This window comes from Malaya genurostris, chromosome 1, assembly GCF_030247185.1.
Source record: "Malaya genurostris strain Urasoe2022 chromosome 1, Malgen_1.1, whole genome shotgun sequence".
NCBI lineage: Eukaryota > Metazoa > Arthropoda > Insecta > Diptera > Culicidae > Malaya > Malaya genurostris.
Genome location: NC_080570.1, coordinates 97,452,879 through 97,471,853, shown reverse-complemented (window position 1 = coordinate 97,471,853; position 18,975 = coordinate 97,452,879). Strand labels below are relative to the sequence as shown.

General features: G+C 38.1%; 1 protein-coding gene across 1 annotated transcript in view; it reads left to right on the top strand.

Annotated features, from left to right (window-relative positions):
• LOC131425200 (irregular chiasm C-roughest protein-like) overlaps positions 1–18,733 on the top strand; it is an 85,332-nt gene extending 66,599 nt beyond the window's left edge. The window contains exons 2-9 of the mRNA XM_058586871.1: positions 13,600–14,171; positions 14,243–14,394; positions 14,456–14,833; positions 14,891–15,539; positions 15,606–15,742; positions 15,803–16,044; positions 16,109–16,350; positions 16,422–18,733. Of these exons, the coding sequence (XP_058442854.1) occupies positions 13,826–14,171; positions 14,243–14,394; positions 14,456–14,833; positions 14,891–15,539; positions 15,606–15,742; positions 15,803–16,044; positions 16,109–16,350; positions 16,422–16,849 (2,574 nt within the window). The 5' untranslated portion in view covers positions 13,600–13,825 and the 3' untranslated portion in view covers positions 16,850–18,733. The remainder of the gene's footprint in view (positions 1–13,599; positions 14,172–14,242; positions 14,395–14,455; positions 14,834–14,890; positions 15,540–15,605; positions 15,743–15,802; positions 16,045–16,108; positions 16,351–16,421) is intronic.
• Positions 18,734–18,975: the final 242 nt, after the last annotated feature.

The following is an 18,975-nucleotide window of genomic DNA, read 5'->3' as shown; positions in this document are numbered from 1 at the left end:
TACCAATAAGTTTCACTACGACAAGACGAAACTACCGATGACATGAGTAAATGAGTGCGGAAAGTAATATTTTTACTCGGAATATTATAAACTGTTCGAAAGCTACAACCTTCAGCTAGAAAACGCATTTGGTTTTTTCTGGTGAGCAGATGTAACTCTGGTTTCAGTATATTTTCACATATTCCCATCTTACACGTGTGCAATCTGGCTCGGAATGCACCAAGCTTGAAATAGAAAATCTCAAAATATTTGATGCGAAAATGGCCAGTCACATTTTGAGAACATGAGATTTTTTGACCTTATTGATATTTTACAACTGTTTCGCACATGAAAAATGTTATTTCTTCTTAAAATTACTGATTACGACAAAGGAATATGGAACATGATCAAAAAAAAATTAAAAAAAAATGCAATTGTTTTTGAGTTAAGACCAAAATTTAAATTAATAAAAAACATTTCACTCATAATGTGATTCATTGTCTGTCTCAAAAAAATCGTTCACGCATGTGAAAATTCTGTCGCTTAAGCACACAGTCCGAGTGAGCTCTGTGGGAACATTCAATGCCAAGTTTAAAGCGTTGATTATTAGGTAATTTGTCCCAGTAAACGCAACATTTGTCCGAATAAATAGGAGTCATTGTTCATGTTTTGTGCTGCCGATGCCAAATGTGCATCAGAAACGATTAGAAACGTACGCATTTGTGATTATCGATTATGCCCGAGATTTGTGAATTTTTGGACAATTTTGTTGGTAGCCCTACTCGAAAATAGTGAGCTGAGCTGAGCTGAGCTGAAGAAGATCGCCCGTAGTACAATGAACCAAGAAAATGTAGCTTGGGAGAAGCAAATCATTTTCACTGTGCATACCCACTCACTCCTAACTTTTTATTAAATGGTCAATAATGATTCTGGCTACGACCAAAAGCTGTGGTACTGGGGGAAAGGAAGGAATGTTAGTCCGATACTCGTTGTTTCTAGAGACCGCGGGTACCACTGTATCTCCACGAGCATCACGGAATGGGAGATTTGTTAGTAGGGAGGGAAAAAGATCCGGATATGTTTTGGTAAACAATATGATCTTAACAAAACTTGATTTTCGATACTCAGGACAAATATGATAAATAAGAAAAAGACAAAATATCTCCAAGGAACGATCCCTTTTCTCCTGCTCGCTCTGCTGTCAGTAACGCGAGATGAAGCACGACCACTGAAAAATTAAATAAAAACACTCGCGAATGCGTCCGCTGCAGACCAACCCTAGACCTTCAGTCTGAATGACACGATCGACTTGTAAACTTTCACACATTCCACAGAAATCCGACAACATCGACAATGACATGCAGGCGGCGCTTCGATCGGTTAACAGGTTAACATCGTTGAATTTTGGGACGGTAAATTCTCAGTTTTCGCCTCTTTAGCATCTTTAGTTTCGCGGATCAATATTATTCAATAAATAGCACTCTCACTACTCACTACTAAGCACATACTTGTCACACCTGCACTATCACTCAAAATAACTATTTCAACCAAATTTTTGACCAAATTTTGTATCAAACAACACATTGAAATTATAGTTTTTTGAGAGCAGCACACCACATCGCACTCCCAGTGATGCTAACTTCCTTCGGCCTGCTCGAAAATAGTGTTGAGAATTATGAAATCAGCAAGTTTTTGTAAAAAACAACAGTAAATTTATGACTCACACCGAGTCTAACAATTATTATCGCCTCACCAAAATATTCGCATTTTTGCTCCACAGCTTCGTTTCGATTTTACGAAATCACAACACAAACAAAAATTATTTTATCATGAAAAGCCTAGGACCATTCGATTCAACGCGTCCTAATTAGCTAAAAACACTCACCAAATATGATTTGTTCTATGACAAAAAACATTTAGTGTTCGAACTATTGTGAGTGATTGTTTCCGCTCTGTGTCCATTTCGCCCCGGTCTCCCCTAATCGTCGTGAATCGTTTTCTGTCATTATCGATTATCGGTTGCATATCAATATTACACTTAGAATCGAGATCGAATGATAACAGAAACAAACAAAAAATAACAAAGTGACGACATTACTGTTCCGCTTTTGTTGTTGACTGAACATGAATCTGGTTCTCTCAATTTTCAAGCAACATTTATCTATCGTCATTTTCGTTTGTTTTGAGTGATTGAAAATTGTTTCTACCTAACCTATGGTAGGCAGCAGTCCAAAAAAACAGATAATCAAAGATAGTCAGCAAAAGTGGATGAAACATCCATATAGAAGAGCAGGTGAGTGGGTGATGGCAGAGACATAACTTGATTGACTGTAATATGTATAAAACAGTCTCTCTTCGTTCACAAGTTCGAACATTGATGATCTTAATTATTTTACTGATTGTATAAATATGTGCAAATTATATTAGCTTTTACTTCTACATTGGTCTGAATTCAGAACGGCTCTCCTATACAATATGAAAGTATGGGAAATAATAAAAATAATTTCTTGTAACATTGAAGGCTCAGAAAAGAAACTTTTCTTTTGTCGGTTAAACTTCGACGCCGTTCATTATCGATTGCAAATCTGATTTACCGTCTGTATGTGCAACACTGGTATGATTAGTTATAAATGCGGGATTTTTGGAATGAGAATACGAAAAATCCCGCATAAGTAAAAGTATCTTTCCATCGGCTCACGAATAACACGTCGAATGAACTGTTCTATTGGATTGATCCAGTTGAGAAGCCATCTTCATAACTAGTGAAGTGTTAATCAAAAAGTGCGTTAAACATCGATAAAAACAAACTATATTGAAAGGGGCCAAGTCTTAGGAGTATGGCGAGAGCGGCAAATATTCTCATCATTGTTCAGAAATAGTGTATTTGTCAAGACTTTCTCATGTCATGTGGAAAATACTGGTCGTTTTTCGAGCAACGTTTGATTCCATTTCATTATTTGCTGTTGTTTTCGATATGTACTTACAGTTTCCTCTGGTTTGAGAAAACCGTTTTCTTCCCAAAGTGATTAGGTTTTGAAGTTGATCGATGGATAGCCAAGGTACACAACTCGATATACATGCTTCTGAAACCAATAAATTCTTTATGATCTTTGTGTGAAGCATCTGTGGGGTCTCCCACAACTGTAAAAATAAATATCGTAATCAGTTCTATGGTGTCGATTCACTGATAATAAAAATCGAATAATAAAATTCCTTTGATGCTGAAAAATCCTCGAATGCGAAAAATAAACAGATTAACGATAATAACATTTACCACCCAACGACAAACGAATCAATCCACTCGTTGACATGATTCATTGTTTCAGTGCTGATTTACCTATTCCGATGGGAGAAAATTCCGTAATTAGTTATTTGAGATTGATTTACCGACCCTCGAAAGAATCAATCATTTCAATCTCTTCGATGTTTATCACTAAATTCAGCATTTTTCTCGAATGTTGTCTGCAGATTTTTCTCGCATTAAGTTAAACATCAACTCATTCTTAGTTGCTTGAACAAAGATTCCTCCTTGTACAAGAAACAGATAATACGGAGACGTAATTGTGATGTTGTTGGGAAACTACATATTAGATAACATGAAGTCCCGTGGTCCAATTCTCAATTATACAATTCAAGAAAATGCATAATTATCATGCTAAAAATAAATTTACAATGACACGTTACAGCTCCTACCTCTAGAGGTATTTTGAAAAGTGTAAAAGATCCTTCCAAGCACTTGGTTTGGTTCTACCAAAATATTTGGTCTACGAATTTCGTCAATGGTAAATGTTATTATCGTATGATCAATGTTATTATCGTATGATCAGACGATGTTCAAGCCAGTATCTTATGTTTTATCCAACACTTCGAAATGGGTGAGTTTAGCTTAAGATCTGAGTACAACAAGTACAACATAATTAGTTTAGATCGTGAGTCAGTCGAGCGAAGTGGCTCAATTGCAGTCTGGTTGTCAGAGTAGAAATCTCTCATTTTACTGGATAAATGTCATAGGAGCACCGACTGAAGTCCACATACGATGGCAAAAATTACTGTAAGAAAATCTACCCAGTGAATACGATTGTTCCATCACCATTCCACGGCAGTAAACATCCGCACCAGTTCGTCGCTTCATCAATGAACCGTCAGTGTAATGGACCACGTTCTCTAGCTGTTGGCTCTCTATAAAGCCAGAGAACCAGTTCTCTCTATAAAGCATGACCTGTGCTTCAACCATCTCTTTAGGGAAGAGAAAGACTTTCCATCCCACTCAACCTTTAGCGACCATAAACGGGTATGACTAATTCCAAAGATTATCGCTTTTACCTTCCAGAGACCAGCAACATACGTCTTAATACTTAATACTTCTCCAATCGGCAAAAACATGTGAGCACAGGTTTACCAAGTTCAAATGCAATAATTTTTTGAATGGTTGAAAAGCGCAAAAGCACTCAAAGAATCCAAACATTGATTTAACAAGGACAGGTTCCAAATGCAAGTGGAGCTTCTGAAACTATCAGAAGATACTCATCAAACTGTTTCCTTGCGCTTTAGAGCAAAGGAAATGGGCCAAAAACAAAATTATTGGGGGCCGGACGAATTACAGAAAAGAGATCTACACATCACTACTAATGAACAACAGGCAGAGAGAAAAATTTTCAACTTTTCGTTCTGTCTGTTGTTCATTAGTAGTGATATGTATAGTAATTGAGTTCAAGCCTGCCTTATGTCTTAACACAAACGCCAAAATAGAGAAAAAAGATGTTGAAACTTGTGAAATGTTGTATGTTTAAGACCCGATCTGAAAAGAATCATAGTGTCAATAGGATCGTAACACTAGCCATGCAATGGTTCTGTACGCGTCGTCGAATCGTCTGCAGAGCATGTTGAGACAGAATGGTCAAATTTAACTGACGCTAATACCAAGACTTTGCTTTTTTTCATATCAAGTTCAAACGTCTTCATCGTCGAATTCAAAATCATTCTTTTCCTAAGACTTCAAGGAAAGCTTCAATCAATTTCGGACCAACAAAGTTTTTGACTACATAATTTTAATTCAATTTTTTTATGTATTTGTACTTATAAAATGGTTGCTATTTTTGGCAAAAGTTTAATATCATCTAATTTATCTTTATTGAAAAGATTAATCTTCTTAAAATTTTGTAAACTTCCAACACTGCACTCATTATTATACAGCATTTTTTCTATCCTTAAGATTTCATATCGCCTTGAGACAGCAATCACTCATCGTGAATGAAACACTTAATACCGAGATTATCTATTGTAGCTAAAACAAACTAACGGCATCGATTGGGGTCAATAGGAAAACTTCTCCCGGCCATGAAGTTCTTCTGTTTCAACCAAACAACAGCCATTTTCCTGGTATCATTAATTCCTGATAATCAATGGGTGATAATCGCTGCTTTGTTCTTCTTCGCATCCTGTTTCCCACAACGCAGGGTCATACTCTACAAGCCGGCAGTCTGTATTTGTATCTTGGTTGCGATAGTCTGCAGATACGGTTCCCCCTTAAAGCCGATTAGCGCTATTACGTGTGGGGACGACGTTCAGCCACCAGGAATGCAATAATAAGCCAAGCAACTTGCACTTCAGGTACCCCGAGGCCAATTCGTCCGGGTTTGCAAGCACCCATAGGTACTTGCACGCAGCTAAATGGTGTCAAACATCAAATCCTGTGCGACAACACTGCTGCCCCTCTTTGGTGTTACGCGATTGTGTCGCCGAACCCATTGAATAATGTAGTAGAAGGAAAGAAAGGACGAACATCAAAAACGACATCAACGAAAAGCTTTTCCCTCGGAGACCGAGAGCTACCAGTGCCGCAGCTTGCCAAAGCACTGGGAAAACAGTTGTCACACTCAATACACACAAGCACACGACGCATCAGACCTCAATGGCGCGGTGGAAAGTGTGCATGAAAGGCCTAACCCCTCGGGACATCACGTCATGAATGATAAAACTATTGTTAACTGTTTTCCTTCTGCTAATGGGAGGACTTTGGGGATGAACGAGCGCTATTATTTTTTCGAGGTCGAAGTTCGTATAGGACGCTCTGTCATCTGCGTGTTGTTCGTACACAGTAAAAAAAAGATTAACTTTTCTACTGATCGAGTTTAGTGTAGTTTAAATGTTCAAATCTGCGAAAGTAAATTTTATACGCCTAATCTAGTTCAGGATTCAATCCAGTTAATTTTCATTGGTCTTCCAACAATGTTAGCACGATAAATTTATTGTCTGAAAAATATGCCATTTTCACCCCTCAGGAGACAAGAGGAGGATAGTTCAACAATTTTTTCTCAGTGAGTTATTCCGGATTGCTTCGATTCGAATTGATTGTGATTTTCGAAACTAGAAAGACTTTGGGAACCCGGTAGACGTGCGTAACGTTAGAAACGTGCACTTGAAAGCAAAAGCAAAAGAATAACAAACCACCATTAAGACAGTATTTCACAATGTATGTGTCATATGACCAAAGAAAATCAGGGGTGTTGTTTTATCACCCCCTTGAAACCTCATCGCAAGCACTTAGCCCGAGGTTCTCAAGAACAAGCTTAACAATCTGTTCATCTCCAACAAGGTCCCTCCTAGAGTCGATGGAAGAATGAAAAAAAAAACAATAGAAATGAAGGCCGTGCTAAAATGCTCACTACGGTGTCATAATTTCCTTTTTACCCAAGGCAGACTGACTGGCCTAACATGAAATAACTGCTAATTGTGTTCGCTGGAACGCTGGCTACATGCTGGGAGTTTTGAATCTTGCCTTAGGGTGTGATGCAACGCAGATTCATACTTCAACCGCCACATCAGGCAAATAACATTTCGGCGCACTGATACGAAAAAAAAGACAAAGCAACTGACTCGTGGCGATGCTGACTGTCCGGAAGTATGACGTGATCCGGAAACAGGAGAAGGGTGTGGAGTAATTTTTACCATTTAAACAGAGTTTAAAATGATTAAATTCATTACAGTTTGTTCATGGTCGAAGATAGGTGAAGGTGTTTTATATTTTAATGTCATGTGAATAATTTATGGATGATTTAATTATCCTTAGGTTCTGTTCGATGATGCACAGCGGCAAAGACAATTAGTAGAATCATAGTTCCATTCCGTAGTCGAGTTACACTCTTCTCATGTTGAAAGTAATCTCGTAATTCCACCACAAGAAATTCCAGAAAATAAACAGCAGAAAAAGGTCGACTTTCTTCGATTCTTATGAAACCTTGTACACGCCTTTAGTATGGCGAACCATGATTTTTTCACAGAAAGTTGGATCGGTTCAACTAAAAGCTGTTTTTTTTTTTAAAGGGTGCATGCATTTTTTGTCTACTTTCTCTTCAAATCGTTGTAGCTTGAAATCTGTTACTGTACAAAAATAGCAAAATATTCAGTCATAGATTATAATAGAACTCTAGTTTTCGATTAATTGTGTCGATTATCATTAAATCGATGTAATTCCAAAACTTGTAGAAGTTGTAAACTAAATGGACACTGAAAAATTTACTTTTTTCGGTTCGTTCTAAATTTCTTGCAAACAAATCAAACTTTTTTTCAGTGAAAAATTTGTTTAAAGTGCCTGTTTTCCAACAACTTCTTCTTGGGCACAATGTTCGTATAGGTGCGCCATTGCTTATGTCGGCACACATAAAAAAATGAATTTTACACGTGACCCAATCCTTCATACCGCATAATGCAACTCATAAAGACCTCACATTTGTCAAATGTGAATTTGAATGACTTAATGTTTGATCAGCATTAGCATTACGAATTTATGTGCACTTCTCACCTTTATGAATTTATATGCACCTTCTACCAGTCAACCATGCATTTGTGGCTCAGTCAATTAACGGGTACTTTGAAATCCAATGATTCTCGGTTCAAGTCTCGCGGCGTTCGCTGTCAGTTTTATTTTTTTATTTCAATGAATTTTATATTATGGAATTCTCCATTACATGTTCTTGCATGTAAATTTGCGTGAACTGCAACGCTCCTTAAGATGTGAAATCTCAGGGTTTTTTCAAAGTATGTACTGTTTCCTATGTATGAGTTATTTTTATTTAATTTGATTATTTACAATTTATTTAGCTTAAATTTTGTTTCAAGTCCAGCCAGTTTCTGCTTGATAAAAATGTATTGAATTATTCTGCTACTATTAGTTTATCCGGACCAAAACTGATTAATCACATGCATTATTTGAATATCAGTAACATTGTGAAAATAATACCAATGGAAATCGAAAACCTCTCTAATGCGTCATTAAGACCCAAAGCTTCGAACTTAAGAAGCGGAACAAATGGCCATGTGCCTCCATCATTTGACATTCTATGTAAACGCACGATGCCATAATGAAGGCACTTTAATCCATCTACCATTGTTCGCATTCAGTAGCGCATAATTTAACACAAGAAAAGCAAATTTGAGCTAAATTCAAGTGTAAAACTAATTGAAGTAGCTCTTGTAGCGCTTCTGTGTGTACTTTTCCCCCAGTTTTCAACTGCACCATCTGATATTGGATCGGCTTAAACAACAACGTTCAGGGTTGCGTTTGCCGATTGCTGTTTGTCTTCTACCTAGGCTCCCTTACAAGGGAAAAACCGTCCCGATACTCTTATCTGGTTATTGGTAAGAGTCCATTACTGAAAAAAAAGAACTCATAAAGTAGTAACCCCTCGTTCCCGTCGAAGAACCGTAGTCTGTCTGAGGTCGCCCTTATTTTGCTAACATAAAAAAAGGATTATTTTCCTTCAAATGACACGAGTTCAATAGTAGGGAAGCCCATAAGAAGCTTACCCCTCCTGCTAGCGACACTTGGGCAGGTATTTCCATTGGATACAATACAGTGCCAGGTAACCCCTTCTATAAGCGAGTTTTCCCGGGAAGGGCAGAAATTCGAGAGCGATGGTATTTTGCGTTGGCAGGCGGATTAAACATTGACGACACAGTTGAGTTATGTCTTCCGTGTGTATTGTAGGTTGATTCGCAAAAAAATACCTATCTGGAAAAAGACTTGTGATGATACAAAGGTGTTGTGTTGCATGGGCGCTCACTGATAATCGAAACACATTTCCTGTTGGCTCTGGAATGACAATTGATTATGGTTTGATTGTAGACGGCATTTATAATTGGATTTTCCTCGTAGTTAGAGGAGTGAAACGTTTTGAATGGAAGATTCGTTATTTTCATCGGAATTTAATAATAATAAATAAATACTTAAGCTATGTATTTATTTCGATTATAGAGGTTTTTCGCCTCTTCGGACCATAAAAACTCTCTGACCCCATGTGCGGGGTTGGGAATCGAATCCAGGCGGGCTGCGTGAAAGGTATCGACTTACCCAACACGCTACATAAGTCCCCACTTAAGCTATTATTTTTCAAGTGTTTCAGATTTCCATTGGTTAGCTGGGCTTCCTCGTATTTCGAGCAACTTAAAACTATATAATAATAAAGGATCTTCCTAAGTGAGACAGGCTATTGAAAGTCATATTTTTCGCTATTCCTTACAACTTTTCACATGCAATAAACAACCCACTTAGCCTCCTCTTTGCATAATTAGATACCTGGAATTAAAAGCACAATTAACTAAAACTCCCGCTGTAGATTGCTAGTGTGACAACGCCAGCGTCAGGAGCATCCACTTTGAGCGCTTAATTAAATGCGTTTTCTGTTGTGTATTTCGACTGCAATGAAGCAGTGCAAAAGTGTTCAATGTTGCCACCGTCACTAGTGCCGTGCTTTCATTGATGAATGATACGAAAATCTGCGCTCTTGGTCCAATGAAACCAGAAAAGGGTGAGATTCGCTCAAGCTCATCCACTTGGAAGCTGTTGCAAATTGGAGAGTAGATGAAAAGCAAACACGTTTACGGCAAGCGATAATCAACAACCAACGATCCAGCCTCTAATGAATGCAATCAACTTATGAATGCCACTTGAAAAATTTCTCCTTTTGCACACTGCATTTCTTCCGCGTACCGTATGCAGTATAGGCCGACCGGCATTATCAAGCAAACGGAAGAAAAGTTGATTCTTGAGCAAACTGAACGAAAGGTAAACTAGAGTGTTTTTGGTTTCTACGCTGGTGCGTTGCATCGAGGCTCGTCCACGAATTACGAGGAATCTTTTCGCCGCATGGATTTATCGTACCCTAGAAAACTGACACGGTTGAGGTATCATTTATTCTATATTTGGAAATCAATTGATGAACTGATTAATTATTATGTATGTATGTATGTATGTATGTATGTATGTATGTATATATGTATGTATGTGTGAAGCCACCATCGGTTCAAGGCATTACCAATGTATGCGGGTAGACTTACAGTAGATCCGAATTTGATTATCAGATAGCTTTCATATAATGACTGTTAAGAAGGCCAAAATGGGTTTTGAGGACCCGGCGCCTTCCAGCAAGAACATCCGGCCATTTAATAAAGAATTTCGCTGTACCAGCTTAAACCCGCCTGATGGTTTGTTTGTTAGAAGGGTGCGTCTTAATCATTTCAGACCTTCAGGGAGAAACACAAAGCTTCCCCTGCGTGACACAGGTTGGCAATCCACTCCATCATCCAGTCATTCACTTGTAAAATACCCTGATGCACTCCCTGCCCCTCCCTGTTTGCGATATACTTGACAATAATACAATATAATGTAATATTATATAAATTAATATAATACAATACAATATAATATAGTACAACACAATATAACATACTATAATGCAAAACAATATACTACAATACAATATAATATAATATAATTCAATATAACATGATATAATATAATATAACTACAGAGAACAGACATCCAAGCTAGTACAAACATTTTTAAAAAGCTGTGTAAAGCACGACTTTGCACGTATGAATGTCTGTTTAATATCTGTTCTCTGTGATATAAAATAATATAAAATAATTTAATATAATATAGCACAATATACTATAACATAATACAATATAATATGACATAATCCAATGCAGTATAATACCATACAACATAATATAACATGACATATTCTTTCGTCGCAGTTCTGCAGGAAATATAATATTTCTTTTTTATTAATAATAATAATTATAATAATAGTGATAATAATAATAAAAATAATAATAATAATAATAATAATAATAATAATAATAAAAATAATAATAATATTAATAATAATATAATATAATATATAATAATAATAATAATAATAATATAATATTTGGTCTATTCCAACCATTTTTTCAATAGTATACTATTGAAATATTGAAACGACGTCGTCATACATGTTTAAGTTAAAAGTTTCCGAATCGATTGGTTGTTAAATTATAACAATCCATCAACAAATGACCGAGTTATTAACGTTCAAAATTAAGACACAAAAAAGTTACGCGACTATTTTTGAAACTTTTAATTAACACCCGGCCCCATATAGTGAAGAGTAAGGCATTTTTAATACCAAAAATCAAATTATAAAATGTGTTAGGTGCAGTTTGCCAGTTTGACTATCAGATGTCGCCAGAAGTCTGACATTTCGCGCAAACTCAAACAAATGTAGGTAGCACGCAACAGGCTTTGTCTAAAAAAAATCCATTTTGCATAGTTTGTTTTTCTAAAATTGATCTATATATTTTTTTAATAGGGCCAAACATTAGAGAATAGTGATTATCTCAATGTATCAGTAACATTATTTAATTTTTCGACATTGTATGGGCCCTGCAATTAATCTGCTGATGGAACTGACTCAAATAATGGAATTGATGGTAACATGTATTTGTGAGACCATGCATCTTATGAATATTCTTTAAATTTTTAATAATTTATAATCAAATTTTAAATCATTGATTTTAAATATTTTTCTATCTCTCTAAATGGCATTTTAATGCTTTGTTTTTCGCAGAGTAGGTATCAAGGTTTTCCGGTTTCTATCTCTCCAAATTCTTGATTTATATTTGATTTTCGTTTTACCGAAAGACGTTTACTTCGATTTGCCGCCTTCTATCGAATAGAAGGAAGTACAAAGGGACCCGGAAGTACAAAGGGGGGTCTCATAAAACTCTATGTTTGTCTACGAGTGGATAGCGGGGATGTTCGTCTGAAGTGTACATAGTCTCCTCATTATTATTTTTGATAATATTGAAAAGTGTACAATAGTCAACGAGTGATGAGGGGAGGAGGGGGGGGGTATTCCAGATTTTGATTGATATAGTTTATGAACGGTCCCAAACTCGCTTTTGATCTATCGGAGTGCTAAAGACAACGATTTTCGAAAATGAGCTGTTTGCAATTTTCATGGTCCAACTTTAGCGTTGAATTAAATGAAGGTTATGTTTACTTATTATTCTTCAACTTAAACTATTTCCAAGAAGCATGAAGAAGATTTTCGATCATTAAAACTGCAAAACCCGTTGTTTATTTGAAATGACACGCATATAATTTAGATCTCAATACGGTAATGAATGAGTTTTCTTATATTAATCTATTGCCAATAACAATAGCTTCCATAGGTTTTATTGTGAAATATTCATAAGGAATATATAATTTGCACCTTAGAAGGACTTTTTCAATATTATAAAATGAATTTAAGAAGCTGGTGTGATTCAAACGGATACTGAATAATTCTTAGCTGGAACGCTTCCTTCGATTAAGTTATCTAGATGCGGTGAGACAAATAATGATTGAATGATTATCAAGTTAAACTAGCGCATAACACAGCATTTGAAAGAAACGGCTCATCAGGCAACTTTGGCCCCGTTCTCATCATTACCATCGGTCAACATGGTTTATGGACGGGCCCCCCAGGGTGCCATTTCGAAGATCAGAGGCGAAAGCTGCTGGCCTTTTACTAACAGCAGCTCGTCTCGACAGAGCCAGCATTTGTTCCTTTGAACATTTATCAGCAAGCATCAAAGTCGAAACTAGCGCTGTGCGCGTGCCGATGCTGCTACAGTCGTCAGTCGTCAGCCGTCATTTGATATTGGTATACAGTCCCGTTTCACTCGGGAAGGTGCGGAATGGTATTGAGGCGGCAATAATTGGGCGTAATTGACTGTGTACTATAAAGTTATCAGACGCCAGATATAAAGCAGAAGGAAATAGCATTCGAATGTGGAATTGATTTGAGCTGGCTTTGTCGAAATCCCACTTGAATGTCGATTTTACGATGATGTCTTTCTTTTGAGCCTCGCTGCTCTGACAAGGCAGGAATGAATGAAGATGGTCTCGCTGTGTGTATGACGGGAGAACCAGCATGTAAATTTCCTCGTCTGTTTTACGACTTTTCAATCGAATTTTAGGATTTTTATAGACGTGCTCTAGTTGGCAGGAGATTCGATTTTATGTTCGACTTCTGCTGGGAGGTCCGGCAGATGTTTCTATAGGGAAAAGCGAATCCGTTGCCATGTCCCGGTATTTTGTCTTCCAACGAATATAACTACGAAGCAATGGGACATGTCATTCGAAATTTCATTTACTGTTGCTTCAAACTGATTTGATTATTAAACTTTACGCCAAATTTGTCAACGGAAGTTTTCGGATGATGATCAATTGCAAAAACTAACTCAATAATCGTTTTCAGCATACATTGTACGATACAGCGATTTGAACATGCTTCCATGTTTCCATTGCAGATCATACCAGAGTGCAGTTACAAAATCCGTTTCTCCAGAGACCTTCAAAAAATCCGTATCCTGCTCCTTCTGTGATGCGCCACAAACGGGAGCAACAAAGCATGCAAATGAACCACGATTTTCTCCTGCAGTCATCCATACATATCTATTAACTGAAACAGCTCACAGCAACGGATCCAGCGTCCTGCTTCAGAAACAAACAGATCAACGAATTATTTCACCTACAATGATGACATCACCAATGTACCTTCTAGTGCCGATCGTGCTGATTTCGGTCAGCAGTGGTGCGAAAATGGTTCACACTGGCAGTCAACGGTTTGCCATGGAACCCCAGGATCAGACGGCAATTGTTGGTTCCAAAGTGACGCTACCCTGCCGGGTCGAGTCAAAGGTCGGTCAACTGCAGTGGACTAAGGATGATTTCGGGCTTGGCTGGCACCGTAACCTAAGTGGCTTTGAGCGCTATTCAATGGTTGGAAGCGACGAAGAAGGCGATTACTCGTTGGAGATTTATCCAGTGATGTTAGATGACGAAGCCCGGTATCAGTGCCAAGTGAGCCCGGGAAAAGATGGTAAGTGATCTAGTGCAGTAAATCAGTGAGTAATATTATATATATAATATATATATAATATTTTTCGTTAGGAACCCCCGGAATTCGATCGCGTTTCGCAACGGTGACTGTTCTGGTTCCTCCCGAACCACCTAAAATCATTCAAGGGGATTTTCTTGTTACAACCGAAGATCGCGAGATCGAACTTGAATGCGTCTCAATTGGGGGCAAACCGGCTGCTGAGGTAATTTGTTGAATTATAAATATAAGTTTGGTATAATGTAATCACTACATTTAACTAACAGATCACCTGGATCGATGGGCTTGGGAATGTTATGAGCAAGGGCATCGAATACGTCAAGGAACCATTAACCGATACGGGTCGCTATACGGCCAAGTCTATCCTTAAATTAACTCCCAAAAAAGAACACCACAACACCTCATTCACCTGCCAAGCTCAGAACACGGCTGATCGTACGTATCGATCTGTCAAGCTTAAGCTGGAAGTGAAATACGCACCAAAAGTTAGTGTTTCCGTCATTGGGGGAGCACTTTCTGGAGGTAGAATACCGGAGGGTGCCGAGGTACGCCTATCCTGCCATGCGGATGCTAATCCAAACGACGTCAGTTACAAGTGGTACATTGGGGATGAGTTGGTCGTTGGTGATTATACCACTGAAATGGTGAGTCATAAATTGGCAAAACATTTTTCAGCCTCTCTAACAGTTTCCTTTGTTTAGATCATCCATAATGTTTCGAAGAAATTTCATGACGCTGTCGTAAAATGTGAAGTGCATAATGCGGTTGGAAAAAGCGAAGAAAGTGAAATCCTCGATATAAGCTACGGTCCGACATTCCGATCCCGGCCCAAATCGGTGGAAGCCGACGTGGACAGGACGGTGACCATGTCGTGCGATGTTGATGGTAACCCTTCACCGGAAGTCATCTGGATTCACGAAGAGTCCAATCGAGTTGTGTCGACATCCTCAAACATCACTATCATCGCCTCAAGAGATACAGCCGGAAACTATTATTGCAAAGCCAGCGTGATGGGATTCCCGGAAATAGAGGCAGTGGCGTCACTGTATCTTAAAGGTGCCCCTCAGATTCGATCGCAGCGACAGCAGTACGGAGCCGTGAACGATAATTCTCAAATCCAGTGCGAAGCTATCTCGGTACCGAAAGCGAAACAAATTATTTGGACCTACAACGGCTTGGAGATCAACAATGAGAACGACTACACAATCCTCGAGAACCACCAACCGGAAGGAGTACGATCGACCTTAATCATCAACAATAGCCAGAAGCAACATTTTGGCGTCTACAACTGTACCGTGATTAATGAATACGGAATGGACTCGATAGAGATCGAGTTTAAAGTTTCCAAAGGTAAGTTGACTATAGAAAACGTTTCCTGTCATTCTCGAATTTACGATCAACTTTTTCATGCTACAGATACAATATTACTACCGGTCATTATTTTTGGTTCGATCGGAGGATTTGTGCTGGTGATCATAATGATCATCATTGCCATGTGCTTCTGTGTTCGCAAATCCAAGAAAAAACTTCCTCCGGCTGATGTTATACCAGAGGTAGGAAGATAATTGAAATATTTTTCTAAGCTCATAATTAATATTATTTTCCTTCGCCAGCAACATTACATCACTGAAAAAGCTTGCAAAGAAAGTGATCGATCGTCCAATGTAAGTGATCTGAAAATCGATCGCGACCATGAATACTCGGAAACTTGCTCCGGAACCGATAGCATTGCAACTCGTCTAGCAATGAACATCCTAGGCTCGTCGAGTGGCAGTAATAATAGTGGCAATGGAAATATCGTAGGAGGTGGTGGAGTTCCGCTGGCTGGTCCAGTGCGCATTCCTAGCGATTACAGGTAGGCTTTAATGATACTGATATACTAACTAAACGGAATGTAATATTTGCTGATTGCCTTATAGGTATTCGGGAGATTTCACCGACGGTCTTGGTACACTGCAATCAAAAATAGGGCAAAGTAATGGAGGTTATGTGCCCTACGTGGATTATGCACACGACTACAATATGCCCCTGCATGTGAACACCAATGGTCAATTGCCAAACGGAAATTTGAGTCTAACTCGCAATCGGACTGAGCTCCGACAGGACAACGGACTTCCTAACATCGGAAGTGGAATGGGAACGCTGTCAAACAGCCTTATGAGTAAGCTTTCCGAATATACATATTTTTTCAGAATGATGTTATAATTTGAATTACTTTTCATCATATTTCAGACACTTCTTTGATGACTGCTCCAAGTATAGACCCTCGGTACAGCGCCGCATACGGTAACCCTTATCTGCGCAACAGTACTGCTCAGTTGCCTCCACTTCCACCGCCAAGTACGGCAAATCCGGCAGTTACACCAGCTCCGCCACCCTACAGTTTAGGTCGTGGTCAGAACTCACTGCTCTCGATGGGAGTGAATCTGGGTGTCGGGAACAATCTCAATAGCGGTAGTATTGTCGGAATCACTTCCGGACTGACAAGTCCCGAGTCCATCCGATCTTCGTCTGGTGCAAACACTAGCATGGACCAGACATCTCAACAAAGCCAACCGACCCCAACTCTGCCGACGTCCGGAACGAGTCCCGGCCCGGGACAGTTTATTCTTCCAGCGAACGGGGATCTACGGAAAGGAGCCCTAGCAACACACGTTTAGCGTAAGCGTTCTCGTACTCCATTGTTATCCACTGCCTGTTCGGCTTAGGTGTATGTGAGCAGCGTCTATCCATAGTCCTAAAAGTGACAGCTTTCCCCAGCGATCACACAGATACACTCAACTGAACATTGTAAATGGAATGTGTTATCCTTATTTATTTCCTTTCTCTTCTATACGTACATAAAGTATTGAAATGCGTATTGAATCTTCATGAAAATTACATTTTATCTCAAATCCGTTCGACTCCAGCACGCGTTACGCTGGATCAGTAAATGCCCAATCCCTAATAAAAAACCAACTTCAGTTGAATATGTAATATTCTGTAACGAAAAACGAATTTGCCACTGTATAATCAAGGATCTTCTCATACCGCAGCCTCACCAACCAACCACACGTGTGTGTTCAGTATAGCGCATATCTATCCCCCTGCCTTGCCATATACTCCGCTGTCGCGATTATATCACCTTTCCCTCTCCCCACGTCAACAACAATCTTCTACAATTTGTATAAGAGACGAAAAATGCGTGGCCTTATTAGTCGAAACTAAAAGATAAAACCAGACGAAAAACAAAATAGAAGTTGAAATTGGATAGAGTTTTTTTTCTTTTAAACTTGTTCTTAGCGGAATCTATTATAATCGAAAATTCGAAATTTTATCGTAGCTTAACGGAAAATTCGGCTTGAGCTTTAAAACTTTTTAGCAAAGAGAAACAAGAAAGTATATCGCTGTGCAACATGGATATCTAAAATTCTGTAATATCTTTAAACACACAACTACGGCTGAGATTTAAGCATAGCACAGGAACCCTATAAGCGTGAGTGTTTTGACTTTGTTGATGATAGTACTGTTATTTCAACGAAAATAAAAAAAACAAAAGTTGCATTTGTGGTTTACGCTTTTAAAAGTTTTGCTGGAGCGAAAAATTGAAAAAGATTTAGCGAAGATAAAAAGGAACCTTGTCCGAAAGAAGTTTCCACTATTAGACATACTCAGACAGAACGAACGCAGAGGCAAGATGTAGAAACGAGATTTCATATACGTATTAAGTTTTTGCCAATACCATCCCACTACACAATAGATAGAACCTTTTTAACGAAATAGCTCGCCCTCACCCTCTATTAGAGACGAAAACACAGACGAAGCAGATTAGGGGAGAGAACAGAACGGCGAAACAAACACACAACGTTGTTAGGAAAAACTCGTTTCCCTTAATAGAACAGAGTATCGCTCAGGTACAATGCAATCGCTGGCAACTGTTTTCCCTTCACTGAGAGATGGGAGATGAAAGCTGGTTGTCGTTGCATCGTTTGCGAAGCAGAAAATAATGAAATTCAAGCTAGCATTACAAAGATGAACTAGCATTAGATGGAACGTACTCCTGTTTGTGAGTGTGTATAATACACCAAATTTTTTTTTATTGTCCTTAAGTTTTAGCAAACAAGCGGTGGGAAATTTTAAGAAATATTAAGATATAAGAGATAAACGCAAAGATCCCCCTTGACTGATAAGTAGTTATTCTTTGCAGGTATATATTATATACATAGCTAGTGGTTTAAGTACTTAGTTAAAAAATTATACAGTTTTCGCTGCTGACACAAAGCATCGTTGTGGATTCTTAAGGAATTGTAAATAGTGAAATTTTAACTGAAGCAAATCGCAGGAAAACGAAATGCATATATTACTTCTAGTGATCTGAGAAACTTTTAGATAGTGCAAGTAAACGAATCTTTGTAAAAACCGAAAGATATTTCATTAGACTTGTAACCCCTGTCAATTGTATATAGAAACAAAAATCTCTCTATAGGCCATAAGGATTTGAAGTCAATTGATTCTCATATAGATAATACAAAAATAAACAAAACGCTGATTTTGACGAAAATTAACTTAATGTGTTGTTTGCTTATTACAGTGAAAATTTTCCCAACAATCTTGACAGTTGAAATATATTTCTTGTAAGAGATCTGTTCGCAGAGCTATGAGGACGAACTTCTCGCTTTGCAATATTTTTTTTGAATAACTAATTTTGAATGAGTTTTTTTTTGTTTTTATTCATCCTCTGCTAAAATTTACCATGTTTTATGAATACTCTGTAATACTTTGAATAATCTCTTTCTCATACAGACAG